The 20,096-nt window shown below is 39.7% G+C and overlaps 2 protein-coding genes and 1 pseudogene across 2 annotated transcripts; all 3 read right to left on the reverse strand.

Moving 5' to 3' along the window:
• Positions 1-1,965: 1,965 nt before the first annotated feature.
• LOC144634891 (uncharacterized) lies at positions 1,966-3,915 on the reverse strand. The gene has a single exon (XM_078493936.1). The coding sequence runs from the start codon at positions 3,905-3,907 to the stop codon at positions 2,720-2,722; it is 1,188 nt and encodes a 395-aa protein (XP_078350062.1). The 5' UTR covers positions 3,908-3,915; the 3' UTR covers positions 1,966-2,719.
• Positions 3,916-6,051: 2,136 nt separating this feature from the next.
• On the reverse strand, positions 6,052-17,166 carry LOC144634469 (dynein axonemal assembly factor 10-like). Its single transcript, XM_078493421.1, has 9 exons — positions 16,954-17,166; positions 15,556-15,656; positions 14,134-14,264; positions 13,400-13,501; positions 9,489-9,604; positions 8,599-8,733; positions 7,948-8,045; positions 7,275-7,407; positions 6,052-6,249 (listed from the first exon to the last, which is right to left on the reverse strand). The coding sequence occupies exons 1-9, from the start codon at positions 17,128-17,130 to the stop codon at positions 6,175-6,177; spliced, it is 1,068 nt and encodes a 355-aa protein (XP_078349547.1). The 5' UTR covers positions 17,131-17,166; the 3' UTR covers positions 6,052-6,174.
• Positions 17,167-18,685: 1,519 nt separating this feature from the next.
• On the reverse strand, positions 18,686-19,585 carry LOC144634402 (receptor expression-enhancing protein 5 pseudogene; annotated as a pseudogene).
• Positions 19,586-20,096: the final 511 nt, after the last annotated feature.

Consider the following 20,096-nt stretch of genomic DNA (forward strand, 5'->3'; position numbering starts at 1 on the left):
CTGTTGTTTTCATAACTTCCCACAGACATCAGTAACGTTATAGATCTTTATGCAGATTTGGACATTGATACAGTAACCATGAGTATGGCCTGACTCGGTATGTTTCCTGCGCACTTAAGAAAACAATGACATCGAACAATGCATGGACGTTCACCCCATTTTTGAAACGATTTCATGTCGACTTAAAGGCTACCAGTAGCTATAGGAACACCCAGTATCTTATTTTTTCTGATTATAGACTGAGGAGACAGAGAAAAATGACGCATAAATTAAACAACGGGACCTTTATAGACTGTTTGAAGCGTTTTGCCTCTCACATAACGAGAACCTAAACAGAAGGAAAACAATCCCTGGCTGGCATTTCTTTACGTTTGTTCAAATGCCCTCATACTCGAAATTTAGGCATAATAATAAAAGCGCGTTTAATAAATGAAACTAAACGGCGTGTCTTTTTCTACATTATAACGGTCGGTATGAACGAACGTAATTTTTGCAGCTGGCTGTTACGTGACCTTGTCAATCGAAGGCGAAAGAATCGGCGCTAAGGAAAAAAATGTGAAAAATCGATAAGTTAGCCCAATGCTAAGAAAGCTCAGATAGCAATAAATATATACGTAAATTTTGACAAGAATTTGAATCATGATGCCTGGACATTCATACTGTGTGAAAGTTGATCTTGAAATTAAAGCTTTTTGTTGCAATCCAATTGGGTGGGGCAATTGGTGCATGGTCATGCAGAGGGCCGATGGAAATGGCTGCTAATGCCCCGGGGGGGGGGGGTACTCAAAAAAGTTTTATACGGGGAGGCTCCGCCCCAAGTGCTAACCCCTTACCCTTTTACTATACCATTTTTGACAGAAATTGTACCCCTTTTGTATACCTTTAACTGAAAAAAGGTACCCCTTTCATATACCTAAGATACATGGCGTGGACTCAAAATAGGACGTTTTCTTGTCATTTTTTTGTAGGGCTTAATAAATTAAAATAATACAGCCATAAATTGCGTCTGTTCGAAATATTTTAATTAAAGGCCCTTTTAAATAGCCAAATGACAGATTTTCATACCCTTTCATATACTTAAACTCGTGAAATCCCTACCCTTTTATATACCTGAAGCCTGAAAAAGGTACCCCTTTCGGGCGGAGCCTCCCCGTATAGGCCATTATAGGGAGTACTCCCCCCGGGCTAATGCCGAGATAACTAGACACCCAGGTGTTTACTACCGCAAAAGGAGCACCTTTTAACCCGTTCACTCTAGAGGCTATGCTTGATTCTATTGGTGTAGACTAACTTTAATGCCTGTGAATAAAACTCTAGCGTGTGACGTTTTAAACGAAAGACATTAAACAAAACTTCTATGAAGTGTTGCCTCTGTTTAAATGCTAAGAAAACTGAAATTTGGCTTTTATTCAAAATTTGGACAGCTTTTGAGAGGGAAAGGGGTAAAGGATGCTTTCATTTAGTTTTCAAGATAATGCTCCTTCAGTTTTTAAGACTTTTCTTTACTTTAAAGCTAGCAAAAGTTGGACAGAAATAAAAAGATATATTACAATATTACAGTTAAATTAAAAGTCATACACTATTTGCAGAGATTCCAACCCTCCCGATTTGATCGGGAGTCTCCCGATTTGATGCGTTGCCTCCCGCTCTCCCGATTTTTATCAGATTCTCCCGATTTATCATGAAATTCTGAAAACAAGAGAAAAATTGCTAATTTTTAGTACTTTTTTGCGATCTGAGTGTAGCAAAAGTAAAGAAAAGTACCAAAAATGTTTGTGAAAAGAATAAAGACCTTATAGAATAACTCAGAAATGATGTCAAAATGCCGGAAATGGCACTTGAGAGAACCTAAATGTGCAAAATTTCCCGGTGGAACATGCTTCCAGACCCCCCTAGAGGTGCACACCTTCAGCGCTAAAAATACTCCCTATTTTCCTTCAAAAAGGGTTGGAATCTCTGTATTTGACATCTATGTTTTGTTGAGATATATAAAAAGATTTGACATGCACACTTGAAAATACTTGAAACACTTCAACACTTGAAATACTGAGGATCAAAAGTCCAACACTATTACAGAAGAGGGGCTATTTACACACCATTTGTACATATCAATAACAAAAGGGCTTAATAATCCACTGTCTCCACTAAAATCTGAATTTTACTGTCTATCTTAGAACATTGAGAGTATTTTATACAAGACAGTCATGGATAAAATTACTGTGCTACAAATACCAAGAATTAATTTATGGAATGGAATATTCTTTTTCTACTCTTTTTTCAATAAACTCCCTTTAAACACACAAACACTTTGAGAAATGCAAATTTTGTGGTGTCTGATTGTACAGAGTCAATCTTAGACCTGCCAACTCTCACACATTATGCGCGAGTCTCATGCCTGCAGATCCAAAATATAATTCCTCCATCTGTTAAATTGCTGACTTGATCTCAATGCTTCTACATCAATTATTTTTGAAAAGGAAAACCCTGGAATTTTCAGATTCAGTTTTTGAGATTAAACAGGAGGCAGTATCTAACACAAAAGTCTATCTCTAGATAAGCAACATGCAAAATTATCTGAACCATGCAGTGCCCTTAGACAATGAAATGTTAAATGCCAGTGTTAATTCTGAGTTCTAGTTTTGTCTCAATTCTCATGTTTTCTGCTTAAAATATTTAAGAATGCATCTTTGCGAGATCCACTGTAACAAAGAAGGCACCACTACCAGCTACCACCTCTGCCACCGCCACCGCTGCTGCCGCCGCCACCGAATCCTCCACCACTGCCGAAACTACCACCACCGGGCATGGAGGACCTGACAAAAATAGGATCTGAAACAAAGCTTCCCGTGAAGCTGTTACTGCCCCACCTGTTTACCATGGTCTGCGTGACGAATGAAGGGTGCTGCAGCTGCAACATCATCAGGCGGAACTGGAGCTCTGGGAGGAAGTCATAGGTATTGCAGGCACCACCCTCGTCCTCCCGTCTGTCTGCTGACTGACGGCAGATGGGACAGGTTGCATGGTCCTCAAGCCACTTTGTTAAGCATGGTTCGCAGTATTTGTGACCACAAGCCAACAGTCTAGTCTTTGTTTCTGGTTGGAATTCTTCCAAGCAAATGGGACAGGACTTGCTTTCGTAAGACTTTTGAGACTTTTTAGCACTGTCCCTTTCCTCTTGGATTCTCTTCAGTTTGCGGGCACATTTCTCACGCTCTTGCTCTTGCTTGTGCCCAATATACAGCCCAACACCAACAATCACGACTAAAAACACGCAGAAGATGATTAGACCGTAGTTAAATGGCCGCTCGAGAACTTTTCCGCTGAAAACTTCGCCCATCCGCACAACAGCAAGTTCCACCGACTTGTCGTAGTCTTTTCTTTGCAGATATGGCTTCATTTCATCGATGATGATATCAATCTGATCATCGGAAAGCAGTTCCATGGCTCGCTTTCCTGTAGACACGTACACGTGGCGGTCAAGAATCGAAAGCAACAGCATTGCGCCGTCATCACAGCCTGCATGGCCTACACCCCAGCTGTCATGCAAGTTTTTTGCAAATTTCTCCGCTGTTTCTTCCACAGATTCCCCTGGAATGCGGCGCATTTTGTTCAAAACAGCAACACCGATTTGAAATCCAGCCTTTTCATCACTACTGCACCCTGAAACAGTATTTTTCCCCACGGAATACAACAGTTCTTCGATCTTGTTGGCAGTCTCGTAGCTGAGAATTTTCTCTGGATCACAGATCCAGGAAACTCTTCCTCGGCGACCACAAGATCCAAGATCTTTTGTGGGGTTCGGAAATTCTTCTTTACGCCATTCCTGGGTACTCTTTCCTTCTTGGAAAAAACATAAAGCCACAAAAACTGCGAGGAAAACTACTCTTTTTCCGAATGCTTCCGCCATCTTGACAAGTTTCGATTTGTTTTGTGTCCACGTGAAACTGCTGACTCATCTATCGCGGGTTCGCATTCTTCTACGTGGCCCTCGCGCATTGGCCGCTCGTGTTTTCACGCAACGAGCTGTTTTCCTTGCGTCATATTTTGTACTGCATGTGTTATTGTTGTGTTTTGTTTTCCCGTTTACTTTACCTTAAAGAAGAAGACGAAGGCCACTATTGAAAAAATAAATAAATTAACGATAGTTTAGTCAATGATATTTTTATAGAAATGGGCTTTTATTTTAGAAATGGCTGTTAGAAATGGCCAGCGCGCGTGTAGTCTGAAATAAAATCCGGGCGGTCCAGATGGAAAATCTGGACCAGTCGTTTAGCCAATCAGATTGCTGGATTCACTTTGTCTTGACCGCCCACGGCACAAAAATAATAAATGGGTGAAAATCTGGGGGGAGGCACTTTGTGTAGGGGTGCTCTGCTGCGGTCCAGGAGCCTCTATACTACCCTGTCTCAGATCAAAAAAAAACTTACGATCTTTTTTTTCATCTTTTGGTCTCTTAGAAAAAAAAAAAACGAGTTTCGCTGGTTTCAGGACTTTGCAGCAGCATTGCAAAAATTGTGGATTCGACCACATCAGATATTTCAACGCTCTTTGAAGGAAAATAGGGAGTAATTTTAGCGCTGAAGGTGCGAGACTCTAGAGGGTCTGGAGGCATGTTCCACCGGGAAATTTTGCAAATTTAGGTCCTCTCAAGTGCCATTTTCGGCATTTTGACATCATTTCTGAGTTATTCTATAAGGTCTTTATTCTTTTCACAAACATTTTTGTGCTTTCCTTTACTTTTGTTACACTCAGATCGCAAAAAAGTACTAAGATTAGCAATTTTTCTCTTGTTTTCAGAATTTCATGATAAATCGGGAGAATCGGATAAAAATCGGGGAAGCGGGAGGCAACACATCAAATCGGGAGGGTTGGAATCTCTGCCATATTGCAGTTTAATTATCTAACCTTTTCCTTGGGTTACTAACTGTAAAGATTTTTCTCTTCAATGAAATGTTGTGTGGACTGTGCCCGGGGGGGGGGGGGCACTCAAAAAAGTTTTATACGGGGGAGGCTCCGCCCTGAGATCCAACCCCTTACCCTTTTATATACCATTTTGACAGAAAAGGTACCCCTTTCGTTTACCTTTTATAGAAAAAAGGTACCCCTTTCATATACCTACACGACACAAAATAAACTCAAAACAGGACGTTTTCTTGACATTTTTTACGTAGCGCATAATAAATTAAGACGATACAGCCATAAGTTGCGTCTGTTTAAAATAATTAATTTAAAGGCCTTTTTAAATATCATAATGATAATAATTTGCTCATTTATATAGCGCATATTTCCATATTCTGATCAATAGCGCTTTACATATTTAAGAGAAAATTAAAAATTACATCACCATGAAAATAAAATAAAGTTATAAATTATAAAAATACTTCTTAAAAAGATAAGTTTTAAGTTGAGATTTAAAACAGTCAAGTGATGTTGCTTGACGAAGCTCCACAGGTAGGCCATTCCAGAGTTTCGGAGCTGCTACTGAAAATGATCTAGCTCCCAGTGTTGACAGCATCTTTCCCTTGGGATGGTCCAATAAGGACATGCCAGTAGACCTAAGATTGTATAATGAATTCGATTTTATGCTAATCAGATCGCTAAGATAAGTTGGCGCTAGGCCATAAATACATTTAAAAGTCAAAGTAAAATCTTATAATCAATACGCAAAGAAACCGGCAGCCAGTGCAGCTCGTAAAGCGCCGGTGTAATGTGAGAAAACTTTCCGATGCTAAGAATAAGTCTTGCTGCTGCATTTTGTACATGCTGTAATTTAGCAATCTAAATGACAGATTTCCCTACCCTTTCATATGCATAAGCTTGTGAAATCCCTACCCTTTTATATACCTGAAGCCTGAAAAAGGTACCCCTTTCGGGCGGAGCCTCCCCGTATAGCCCCCCCCCCGCCCCCGGGGGGACTGTGGAATTTCATTCTACTGTCTCTTCTTAAACCCTGCACAGCCACTGGTATATTTAAGTTCAATTCAACCAATGGATACTAAAAAAATTTTCTAGTCAATGTTGTTGGAACCAATTGAAAAGACATTCTTTTGACAAGCTGCAAACAATTTTATTGCTAGTTCACGGCTATAAAATCTATGTACACAATAATTTAAACAGTTTTCACTTCAAATAAAAAAATTCTTGAGTTCATATATGCAATAACCAGCGATGTTGTCACACATTCTTGAGTTTAGTGACAATTATTACTCTTAACGTCTGGTCAAGTGAGGTGCACACACAAAGTCCTTCCTGTGAAGACAAGCAGTACACAAAGATTAACACTGAATTTTTCCAGTAAGACACTACCTCTCTGGAACCTATATTTTCATTCGCCCGCTGTAAACACTACCTCTAGTGTTATTCAGGGCTAGGGGCATTGTTGTAACCTGTTATCAATTGTTTTAAGAACCAATGAATTAACTCGTTCCGAGAGGTAGTGGGCGACCCAATTTTTCCTAGCAATTACAATACTTCATCAACTGGATTCTTAAAGACAAAAAGGAAATAACCAACAAAACACTGATAAAGGGTTATCCCCGAAACATCTGACTGTTTCAATAGTAATTTAAAAGCACTCCTAACATAAGTTTTACCATTATTGATTAAAAAATTGTATTGGTTTCAGTTAAGGAAATTCCTATATAATCCATTGGACTAAACAGATTAGTCATAAATCAGTTACAGCAATGAATCTTGATTTTGTCTTCCCCACAAAAAAATGTAAAATATACCCCTGATACATAGGCATGCATTGCATGCATGCTTAGCACATACGTATGTGTTGTGGTTCAATTTTACCCTTGGTGCAATCTGGTATTCTTTGTTTTATATTCATTATCATGTATTAACATACACCAGAACAAAGGAAAATACCAAATTGTATGAAGAGTAAAATTAAACCAGAACATATGTATGGTCGATAGAATGACCAAACAATCATGATAAAATCAGAATCTCTAATAATCACTGTAGTTTGTGGTGACAAAACTATACATTTTTAATGACAAAGTGGCAACAGTTGTTAGTACACAGGTTTAAGATTATGTTTCCATTGCTCTCTTAGATTGCTTTGTAAAGGAGTTTTAATTGTTTAAACTGAAGAGAATCAGTATTTTAACTTTAGAGTCGGGATGAATATGAAGCAAGCTTCAATAGTTATTCACTAGCAGCTGATTACACTGGCCTGATGTACCGCCAAATTCTCCAAATTGATATTAAACTAAATGCAAGGCAGTCAGCAAGGAGAAGGTATATTTTTAACATTCAATACTGACCTTGTCTGGACTCCAGTCAAATGAAGTGATTGGCTGAGTTGACAGGCTAGCATTTTGCAACATTGACACAGAACCAATGACACCCATATCCACATCATTAGCATCTTTTTTGACTCGCTGGTCAGGATATGAGCTAAGAACATGAAATAACAGGACAAAAATGTTAGCAAGCATATCTTGACTAGATACACAGGTGCTTATCTTACTGCAACCACAACAGTCTGTTACAGACCTGGCGGTTTATCACAAAATCTACTGATCACCATAAAGTCTACAATGTTGGGTGACATTTGTACAAAAGTATAAGATGTCAGAGAACGTTACTTCATTTTCTTATAGGCATGCACTAGCTGTTTTATCCAGTGTTCAAATCCCCTATCCCTAAAAAACACCCTGAAATGTCTGTCTATCATGTCCCCTTTAATTAAAAGGTGAAAGAAATCATCCCTGCATGTGTACAAATTACAATATAAGTGAAACAAACCAATTAAAGCACTTGTCCATTTCCTATTAGGGTCCACAACAATGGATCACTGAAGTTGTTTCTAAGCAACCATCACTCACATTCAAATCAGATTAAAATTAATACACTACAGTATATTTCCCCAGCATCGAAAAAGAAACTCAGAGACGCTTTTTCTTAAAAAAGCAACAGCCAGACTGAAACACTTACTATTTCCAAAGATTAAGAGAGCCTGAGCCACCACATGTCATAAAAATTTCACGGTTTTGAGGAAGATGTCTGGCACACCAAACAGTTGACTTGTGAGCCTGTGTGGCAAAAGAAATTTTTCAATTGAATTAGCTTAAATAACAGTTCTTTTATATTTAGGGAGAATTTAAACTACGAATAGAAAGGAAAAATATATACAGGTAGCAGGGTTCATAGCATTCACAAGTCCAATGTAGCTCAAAGTTTGAGAAATTGAAATCAAACTTCTTAACAACTGAAATAATTATTTCATGAGGGTAACAACATATGCATTGCATATATGGGCCACAGCAGGTAGCAATCTAACAATTTATTTAAGCAACAAAATGTACTTTAAGTAAAAAATATACACTGTTCATCAGGGTGTCGTCTTTAAAAAGAATTCACTGAACATCAAACAGTGAATTCTTTCAATAAAAGCTGACACCCTCAGAACTAACTCCAGCCGTCAGCCTTAGAGAGGTATCCAACTTGAAGAGAGTTCAATCACAAACAAACAAGTGAAATTCAGCCAGTTCCAGTGTTGACATGTAAGAGTTCAAAGGCTAAAATGCAGGTAAAATAACTATTTCATTCACTCATTCTGTGTACTATGAAATCTATAACACCCACCTTTTCAGAAAGTGAAGCAAATCCTTTCTCTGGGTGTTGTGTCCTAACATCAAAAACATGAAATTTTGATTCCAATGTGGTAGCCACTAATTTGTTCATCATAATGTCCTTTCTGTCAAACTCAACACCACACACCTGCAGATTGTAGAGAACTTTGACAAAGATATAAATCCTGCCTTCTAATTACACTGTAAAAAATATGTAATAGCTGGCTTCCATACTTAACAAATTATGATTTTCTTCTTTTACATGGTAGAACTCCTCATAAAATATTTCCAAAATGTATGTGTGAGTTGTTCATCCATATACATGTTAGTGGCAGATCCAGACCTTGAACTATGGGGCCCCTTTTTTGTGTGTGTGTGTGTGTGTGTACACCCAAAAAAATTTAGAATTTAAAATCTCTTTTACCAAAAAATAAGGAGGGGGCCAGGCCCCCTTGGCCCCTCCCCTAGATATGCCACTGCATGTCTACTTATACATCAAGAAACCAATAAAGCCTAAAGCCCCTTTGGCTGAATGGTTTATTGTTTCAAGAAGTTTGGATTCTGCTTTATTAGCTAAAAGGGACCGTTCAGGAATACTCTAAGGCCCCTCAATAATTTAGGATTTTGTGAGGGGTGGCAACCTTAATTGTCAATGTTGCAACATATGATGTTACCCTTGAGAGATATGTCTTTCAACTTCAAACAAATTTACGTGGTCATGAATGAACAATTTCCAGATAGACAAAAGATCAGCTCTCTGGAGAGCATCACATGATCTGAAATGGGCAATTTACTTAGTAACTAAAGAGGTCTATTATAAATATCAAGTAACATTGCTTGATTAAAATTAACATCTTATTCTAACTACCGGTAAATGTACTTCTCGAATAAGATTTCAAGTACCCCGTTCTTGATGTTTGTTTCCCATCTGAGGGCCATCTTTTTAAGATCAAACATCTTTATATCTCCATTGTCATAGCCTGCTACAACGGTACGCTCCTCTGTATTATATGCGTCACCTGTATTGTGTGAAAAAAATGCACAGGGTCTTGACATGAAGCACTATAGTCCAGGCATTTTATCGTCTAAAATAGGTCAACCTGTTACTAATTGCAACAGAAGGTTTTTTAACGCCTTTTGGTCCAGGAACATGTCCTCTATAACATGAGAAGCCTTTATTTAAATAGGGTTACTCCATCATATAAAAAGTCTCTGAAAATCTGAGCAGGGGAAGGTGACTAAAAACGGGTTTTTTAGAACCCTGTATAATGCAGCATGGAAACGAGGCTGCCTGTACTATCTGCTGGGTCACTTGAGTTTAATACCACATGCAGCATGGGCTAGCAGAGAGAGAATGAATTTCTCGTGTTTTCTTGATAGCTTAATCCAATTACATGTAGATTAGATCAGATTATTGCTAAAATAAGATTTTTAAATCTATAAAAATACACAAACTTGTAGAAAGCATCTGCGCTGTTGCCTATCCAGTTTGAGGTATTTAGCGTAGAAATTTGTCTTCCGCTAGCAGAGGTTAAATATAAAAAAGAAGTTTTTAAGCTAAAAGAAACGTGGATGTTATGTGCTAAGAATATGCAGTTCAAAAAAATTCAATGTGACCTGAGTAGTGAGTCCCAAATTGTGTTTCAACTCAGTGCACGAAAAACCGATGTTAATCTCACTCATCGCTTGCGCTTCGTGCGTTATCTTTTTCTTTGAACAAAAAATTTGCCTGAAATTCGTTATCACTGAAGACATACACTGTAAAGGTTCGGCAAGAATAGAACCAAATGCAAACTTTAACAAAAATTCAAGAAAGCCAATTTAAGTGACATTATTTATGCAATCAACCTAGACATTCCCAAGTACCACAAAGCTGTATTAAAATAGAATTGAGATTTGTTTTGGGCAAAAAGCGCTCTTTATACATCTATCGTTGTCTTTATGTCTTTTACCCGTTCCGATCTGCCTATAATTTCAGAAAACAAGATTCTCAACTATGGATGAGACACAGAAAAGTGTGTTATTTATAAAAAAAAAAACTTTGATGGCGAGGGCGAGGTCATAACACTAAAAGAAAAGGGAAGCGCGGGAATAAATCGGGCGAGCATAGAGCAAAATAATTCCATCACTACAGTTCTTGGGCAGCAGGTTCATCAGAACTGCCGGCACGAGTATTGCCTGCCAAGTAACATCAGGCGAGCCAAGAAAATTCTTACGTCTGAAACAACTAGTAATCGTCGCTCTCTAACTCGCCAAGCAGAACAATGTTTCTCATTCAAATCTGACTGGTTTATTTTGTGGCACCAAAGATGAGTTCGAGGTACGGAGAAAAAAACTGGGGGAAGTGTTCAGGGTTATAACAATTGAAAATTTGTTCAGAGAGAGGGGACGAGTGGTCTGATGCGATAAGAGCTAGGCTTCTAAATTTGCATGATTTGCCTGATGCTCACGCGGTTTACCACCAGATCTAGACCTGCAGTGTAAACTTCCGCACGAAGAGGAAATTACCTCAAGTTTATTAAGTGGATGAGCAACTGGCTGTCAAAAAAAGGAACGTGGTCGTCCCAGAATCACTCAAAGACAAACGCGAGGCCTTTTTTAAAATTACGAGGTTTCTTGAAGAAAATGACGGCGAGCAGATAACAGTGAGCGATCTAGTGGAGAAAATGGAAGAATATTTGAGTGATACAAATAGTGAAGCTTACCAACGGCAGCACACGAAAACCAAACTTTTTGAGCATTTTAGAGAAAAGATTTTGATAACGGATATTAACGGTAAGCCGAGCATTGTAACCTTTCATACCACTGCCGCTGCAATTTTACAAGAGTTTTACGTACAGAAGGATGACATGGATATCGAAGAACAAAAAATGAACATCACAAAACAGCAGCTAAGCTGATAAAAAACAACCTCAAGTGGCAACTACCCCACGATAGACACCAATGCCGAATCTCATGTCCACTTTCTTCCTGCCACACTTTCTGCATTTCTGGGAGTTCTCGTCTCAAAAAAATAATTCGTTGAAGGTAGCATCAATCGGGCAGGCCTTTGTTCAAGCTGCGCGGCCACGTGTCGTTATCGCACCTTTACAGATCGGGCTTGCAGTTCAGTTGCACCACAACTTTGCCTCGCACTTCCTTATTGACACCTTGCATCACCATGGGTTTTGTTCATCATACCAAGAAGTGCAAATGTTCACCCAGAATGCTGCGCTTAGCCAGGGAACTAATATTAATAGCATCTTTTAATGGCGAGTTTGACCAGTGCGTGTCTGACGATGTTGACCACAACACTAGGACACTGGCCTGGTACTAAACGCTATTGTAATGTCCCACGACCCAAAGTTACTGCAGAAGAAATCTCGACAACTGGAAGGGTAGAGAGTCATCCATGTTGACCCAGTCAGGTGAAAAAGCACTCGTGTCACTTGTCGGTGGAAAGACAAGGGGTTGGTCTTGACTCTCTCAGGTATCAGCTGTACTTTGAGATGCTTGCAACAAAGACATCTCATATATAGCCACAGAATCTCCCCCAAAGTGCAGCAGTGGCCCGATGTCGATCAAGGGCTGGGGATGGAACATCATTGGCGATCAATTGGTTCCTGTTGCGACGGACTTGCCGCCTGCACCAGACTCCCTTCTACAGTTAATCCGATGCAACTGTTTGTCTGACTGCTGCACTATGAGGTCGTAAGAAAGGTATGCAGTGTCCTCCATCCTGCGGCCAGTGCAAAGGGTACGCGTGCACTAATTTTACCAACGCCCTTGACTACGAAAGTGAAGATTCGGAAGTCAATTCAAGTATGACTCTATCTCTAGCATGAAAGATAAGGGATAAACATGTCTTGGCCAATGTAAACTTTCGAATAACTCAGCATTATTTTTAAAAATTGCTCTTTTATAGGTCTTTATTTTAAGATTACGGCACAGGAAACATTCTATTAAGAGTATGTTCTTAGTTTGGAAGAAAAGGCATGATAAAACAGCCGTAAACAGCAACTTCCTGTTTATAGCCTCGTTTTCATGTTGCAGCAGAAAGCGAGTTAGACGTTGATTGTATTTGGAGGTGTTCCCACGCTTGAATCTTTAGAGACTTTTAGTATGTTAATGTATATGTTATTTCTAACTGGTTTACAATGAAAAAGCTTCTGTTGCAATTAGTATCAGGTCTGATTACAAAATGCCTGGACTACTACTCATTGTAAATACTGTACGAACAAATTAAAAAACAGAAAGGCTGACCGTACGGTGGAGGGATTGAACTTGTATATTTTCTTCCAATATTTCGTCAGGCACGGCCTGACTTTTGCCCTGATGAAGTCAGGCTGTGACTGACGAAATATTGGAAGAAAATATACAAGTTCAATCCCTCCACCATACAGTCAGCCTTTCTGTTTTTTAATTTGTTTGTACAGTATTTATACAATTTGCTGATCAGATCCACCAGGATCAGGTTCTTTGTGTTGTCCGTTGGCCCTTTCTGACTTTCTCAAGTTAAAAGTGTTCATTGTAAATGATTACTCAGGGTGCTAACATACCCAAAATACAGACCAAATTGAAAGCTGCCATTGTTAAACTTAATTTAAGACTCTCACATTTATATGGCATTTCTTTCATTAAACCAAATATGCCTTAAAGAAGGACGTTTATGCTTCCCTAGCTTGTGTTTGACAATTTTATGGCAAGAGATCCAGCAAAGAGCACAAGTTCACCTGGGTAGTACTTAATATGGTGCAATAGAACAATGTCACGCAACGTGAAACAGTAACGCAACAGTGACACTAAGCAGATAAACAAAAGAAATATAGTCGTACCAAATGCCACACACCAGCAATCACGTCCCTCTTCACCTTCAGCTGGGGACATGTTAGCCACAGGTTTGTCCTTTTGACGAGGATCCCAAACTTTTACAGATCCTAACAAGATCACAAACAATTGAAAAGATAAAACCATTATTTCAAATTTTAACTTCAAAATTACAGTTCTACCAATTAATATTAAAGTACCACTCATAAATAACCAGCTGACAAGGAGCACGTTCATGAACACACACAGAAAGCAAATGGAACAGGCAAGGGAATCGGAATAGAAAAGGATACTGAACACATAAGAAATGGGTGTGGAATGGGAACAGAAAGCATTCTATTCAGCATTCCTTGCTAATTCTGAGCAATACTGTAGTGTAGTTTGTACAACTTTTCATTATTTTCTTAATTTAATTTTTGGACTAAATTGAAGCTCCCTCCTTGATCCATTCACTCAGAAAACCTGGGCGGCATACATATCTGAATCAAATTGCTGCGAATGCTAATTATTTTCCATTCTGTAAATGCACATGTATACTTTGTTTCCAACACACTAAATGGTTTTAGCCTTGGAGTATCTGCATTTCATAATAGTGATGACCTGTAGTCCAGAGAAAGGCTGCTCTTGGTCAGCAGTGACTGACAGTGTAACAACAGAGAAAAGAACCCTGATGCTTCTAATATATTTATTCTCGCCCCAGCAGCTCATCAAAATAAGGTACATTCATTGCACAACAGCTTACCGTCTCGACTTCCAGTAACTATCTCTGGTGCTCCCTCACCAATACCCTGGCCTCCAACACCGTCTATAGCATTGACTATTTGTGAATGAGCTTTCACAGAATAAACTGGCCTCTCTGTGTTCTCTAGGTTCCTGCAAAGAATGATAACAAACAAAGTTTACCAGGCATTCTGGACGTAATTAATCTGTTAAGTAAACCCATTTTAGGGTTCAAATCCCCCCATCAGCAAGAGTTTTCACTCTAATGTCAGGTTTGATATATAGAGTATTTCATTTCATCAGCACATATCTGGGTTCTAGATAAAGGCAAAATATCAAAAAATTCCAACAGGGGAAAAAGTTATTAGCCTTCTCAAATCAACAGATGTTTTCTACTAATTTGTCAGGTCTGTGGGTAGCTGACCTTGTCAAGTTTTATACCTGAGACCCTTCTCCTGTCTGGAATACTGATGTACAGGACTCAAATTGATCAGTTGACTTTACAAGTTCACTACTAATGGATATTCTAATTTATGCATTTACTAGACACTAAGCTGCTTTTACAATAAAGCTCTGTAAGTCAGCAGTCACCATTTTGATGTGTTCTTCAGAAGACACTTTACTCTCACAATGGAGGGGGACAGGGGGGCGGGAGCCCGGAAGAAAAGGGGCGGGAAGCGGGAGGAGAGAGGGTGGGAAGCGGGATTCTTAAGGTGGCGGGAACCGGGAGAAAATGAGTAAAATTTCACAACATTTCGTTATATTTCGCAACGGACATGGAACAAACAGGAGAGAACAGCTACGGAAAGGGGCAGGAGGCAGGAGTAAAAGGTACGGGAAGCGGGAGTAAAAGGTACGGGAGGCGGGAGGTTCAGACCCCCCTGTCCCCCCCCCCCACCTCACAGTACTTCTCCAAACCTAGTACCATCAAACCTGAGAAAAAAACTGGGGGAAGAGGAAAGGGAGAATAGCCTATGATGACTAACATAAGGAGACTAATAATAACGTAAAATTCTGGTTATAAGCCGCTCCGGTTATAGACCCATCTACCTGAAAACAAAAAAAATACATCCGATTATAAGCCCCCGGATATAAACCCCTCTCTGCCAGTTGACAGTACTGAACAGGGCTAAATGTTGCTTTATTAAATGCATTTTTAACTTTAAAAAGTATTCTGATCAACACTCCTGTGGATCGTTTCGAAATGTTTCTTTTATACCCTATAAGCCCTCCCGGATATAAGCCCCTCCACTTATAAGCCCACCCAAAACCCCTTACGAAGTTGTATAAGCCCAGGGCTTACACACCAGAATTTTACGGTACCTTATCCTAGTCACTTCAAGCTATGAAAACTGGGATAAGTTCTGGTGGCATGGGTTTAGTTGGGCCAAGTGTACATTAGTTGATAATTAAGTTAAAGAACTAAAGAATGACTACCACAAACCATATCATCATCTTGCCATCAAAGTCTCCAGTTGCTAGATATCTCTGTTGTAAACTTGAAGCTCCAAATGTACCACATTTCAATGCTGTTCTTTTCTCATCCTGCCAGGGAAACAGCATGTTTGCAAGTGTCCAATTTTAAAGAATAAACCTTCTGTTTATATGTCTTTATACTCTGACTAAAATTATAGCCACATCATTTTGCTCCAGAGATGGTATATAGAACCCAAACCACAGCTCTCTGTCAGCCATTAAAGAGAGCGAAATGGCACGGCTATGATCTTCATCAGAGTATAAAGATAGGAAATTATCTTCATGAAATTGCTAATTATAAGCTCCTGAATAAAAATCCAAAGGAGCAACGTTAATATAATTTTTTTCTATTCACGAACACACTAGTGTCATTTCTATTCTTTACACTCTGAACAAGAAAAGTTTTTTTCTACAAGAAAGATCCCCGCAAAAATCTTAGGCCCGGTTCAAACGTCGAACTTTTCATGTGCCGAACCTAATACCTATTTGGGTCGACCCAAATAATTAAGTTCGGCAGTTGATTCAAACGTCGCACTTTTTCATGTGCCGAACTCATTCTGTGCCCAGAGGAAAACAATGACTTCTCAAGTCGCGCACTTTATAAAATGAATTAACAAGAACACTGTTCAGTGGGAGAACATATCTCTTTGTGGTTTAAAATAGAATAAAAACAGCAGTTCTTGAAGTACAGTTGCCAGGCTTTGGTCAAATGTGTTTAGTATCAACCAGTTCTGTAATTTAACTACTACCTTTGGCTTCCAGTCTTGCTTTTTGTTTCCTTTCATTTTAGAGATATATTCAAAAACAAAAGACGTAAACATGATACGAATGCAATCTACTAACAGCGAGAGTTTGAGCGTTGGAAAGCAATCATGATTATATTATTTCGCGGTCCAGAGCGTTACGTGGCGCCTTAAATTTTATGCATGACCGCGTTCATGACCTCTCACTAGCCAATCACAAACCCTCTTATATTTACAAATACATTAGCGTAATTTATGCATTAGATTCGGCACATGAAAAGTGCGACGTCTGAATCAGTGTCGAACTTTTGCCGTTCTATCCGACTGGGCCTGTCGGATAGAACGGCAGGTCGACCCGAATACAAATCTGTCGAACCTAATTGATTCAAACGTCGAACTTTTCATGTGCCGAACCTAATTAATAGGTTCGGCACATGAAAAGTTCGACGTTTGAACCGGGCCTTAGCTATTTTGTTATATAAGCTTCCTGAAGTCTGCATCGAACAGTTTTGCAAACTTTCTTCACACCGAAGTGATAAATTCTAGCAAATTTGTTTAATATTCTATAAAGCAAATAAATAATTTTGTCTAACGGCAAATAAAGGATAACAACGTAAACTCACATTCTTCAGGAGTTTGACGTCCCCTTTCGAAACTTCGTAGATTTGCAACGCGCCTGTTCCACGCGCATAGTTTCCGAGCACCACAAATCTCGCACTACAAGGAATCCATCTTGCATCAAACAGCGTGTAATCTAACGATTTTACAACGTGTTCAATTATCTTCGGCTTATCTACCATCTTCGTTCCTAGCTAGGGCAACCACCATTTGCAAATTATCCCAGGCGTTCTTTCCCAGTGCTCATAGTGCGCATACTTGAAACACATTTACCGCTACACGATGTTCCTCTTGAGCCTTCAAGAACCATAGGCACGCAAAGCGTACTGTACATGAGTTATTGTAAGGGTAAATGAGTAAAGGCTTGCCGTAAGTTGACCTTCTGCGATTTGTTGAGTTTATACGAGGAGCAGGGATGGCCACACTAATGTGTCGCAGGTTCCATTCCCGGACCCGGTGTCATATGTGGGTTGAGTTTTTAAATTCTTATTGGTTCTTCTTCTTGCTCCGTGGGTTTTTCCGGGTTCTCCGGTTTTCTTCCCTCCACAAAAACGAACAGTTCTAAATTCCAATTCGATCCTGGAATCAGTGTATGAGAATCCACTCTGTGGATATTCCACGGCAAATTCCCATTGATTTATTTATTTGTTTATTTTGTTTATTATTTATTTATGAGTTTAGAAAATGATCATTAAGAAACTTTTAGAAAGCCTAAACTGTCTATTTTATAGCCCTCTTTCAGGGCTCGTCAACGCATAGGAGCTAGGAGGCTAGTGAGAATACCCGATTCCCTCTTTAGCGTGCGCCTGCAGGGAATCACGGTAGTTGTATTCATCAAACCATGCGCGAGACTCAGCAACGATGCATGCCGCTGAGTCTCGCGCATGGTTTGATGAATACAACTACCGTGATTCCCTGCAGGCGCGCGCTATAGAGGGAATCGGCCATTGGTCCGAACTGCAAACTTCAATGTCGTGGAATAATGGCTGCGTATGCATGTTCGCGCCATGTGCCATTTATATATAGGATCCCTTCTTGCGCCCGGCCAGCGGCCACTCTCACATGTATATCCGTATCTCACCTAATTATACGTGATGACAGTTTCCTTTATTAACGAGGAATTTTTTTTACTTCATTTATACCAACTGTAATAATACTGTTCACAGCAAGATTCATGGTAGGACACATGCGCCACAGAGTAGGATGGTCATCCTCTCTTGCCGGTAAGGGGGAGGGGTAGGGAGGTGGCCATATCATTAAAAGAAATTAAACGGTATAACAGTCGTACCGGAATCGCGTTAAACTCGCAGCAAACTTAATATTCAACTCTATTGGATAATCATTGGTAGATCACAGCTTATAGTTACTTAGCTATAGAAATTAGGCCCGTCTCGATTGTGCTCGGCAACTTTTGAGAAACTTTTGGCGTTTGGAGCAACTTTTTGTAGTTCTAGCAACCTCGAGCAAATTTGCCTTTCTGAGCAACTTTTGAGTAAATTATAGGTTTGAAGCACATATCAAGCACGAAAAAGTCAAGGATGTCACACAAAACGTATCAACCTTTTTGAGCACCTAACCTACTCTAACATGTCACTGGACATTTTGACCAGTTTCAAGCTATTTTTCTTGAGGGATGTTAGCAGTTATTGTGAAGAACGAAAATATCAAGAAATTTAGGTAGCAAACCCTTAGATACCCTATAAAATGATCAAGATCAAACAGGTATGCCGCAAGTGTGGCTTTTAGATCAATTTATTACGATGCAGAACAAAGAATGATTTCTTTTAAGATTATTTTAAGAGCGTAAGCCGTTTAACGTTTAATTCCGTGCCAGGCTTAACTTATAGCAAGTTCTTGTCTGAGTAAGTGATTATAGACTTTCATTCAGTCACTCTTCCTTAGTCTTTGCATCGTGGTCTTCATCGCTGCGGTTCAACTCTTTTATGGCCAAAATATCGCCGATCTTCCTCACCTCAGAAAACAGGTCCACACTCGCCATGGGTTCGTAATCTTCCGCTGCTTTCTCGGCGGCCTGTCGGACGTGCTTCGCGACTTCGGAGATAGCTGTGTCGAACTTGTCTCTGTGTCTCATTACAAAGGGACAGATGAGGAAGTTGTAAATGACGGTTGTACCACTCCATGGGCCAGGAAACATGCACCAAACAAGCAAGAAAAACTTTAGCAGGTAATATAACGGAATCCATTCCAGAAAAATTTCCAAGAAATTCACCGTGCTGAAAACCAGCCAGTATGTGAGCCATTTGGTGTCATCTGTCACATTACCAGTCTCTATTGCTTTCACTGACGCATAGGTTGGAAACACAAAGCCGAGGAAATAGCACAGAAAGTTTGCAGCATAACCAACAGCCAGGTAGAACAAGATGAAGCACAGGCCGCCCAGGAACAAAGTGTGTCTTTTGACATTAGTTGCGGCCTCTAGTTTGTTTAGCAGGTCCGTGAATATGTTGCGCTGATCAAGGAGTTCATTAACTGCCTTGATGGACACGCTCCTTTTTACAGTCGCCACCAGGCTGGAACAAATGGACAATAGTCTACTCCCGTCCATAATCCATGAGGATGTTCTTCAGCCTGAGCGGGCGAGCGACATCAGCTTAAGCTTTTGTTACGTAAGCTCTGACTGATTAAAATCCAATAATTAATTAATGATCTCACTAATAAACTCGATAATTATAATAACTCCGCACTCGCGCGACTCGCGCAAGAGTTGTATGCTCTCTTTCGTCTCGTTGGTGCAAAAATCGACCTAAAGCTGAAGAACAGAAGCGAACTGAAATGCAGACTCCAGACCCACGGTGCTAAAGTAAGTCGCGCGGTTGCGTAATGGCTAGACTTGCTCCAAGTCGCGCGTTTCGTGTCGATAGAGTTACTTCCAGGTTGAGTATGATTGCTTAAATAAATATAAATATAAAATATAAAAAGTATATGTTTATAGTGGTCATGCACTTAGCTTCATATCTCAACGAGATATTTGTTCGTGCGTCGAGGGATGGCTCGGAACGAGCGACTTGTGTCACTTGCAGGAAATCGATTCTAGCTGACGTTTTGCCGCGAAAAAGTTGTATCATTTCGTGTGCATTGAGTTGGTTTCTTTTATCGTGTTGACGTCAGTTTCGTGTGCCGTGTGCAG

This window comes from Oculina patagonica, chromosome 13 (genome assembly GCF_052425735.1).
Source record: "Oculina patagonica isolate OP01 chromosome 13, crgOcupat, whole genome shotgun sequence".
Classification (NCBI taxonomy): Eukaryota; Metazoa; Cnidaria; class Anthozoa; order Scleractinia; family Oculinidae; genus Oculina; species Oculina patagonica.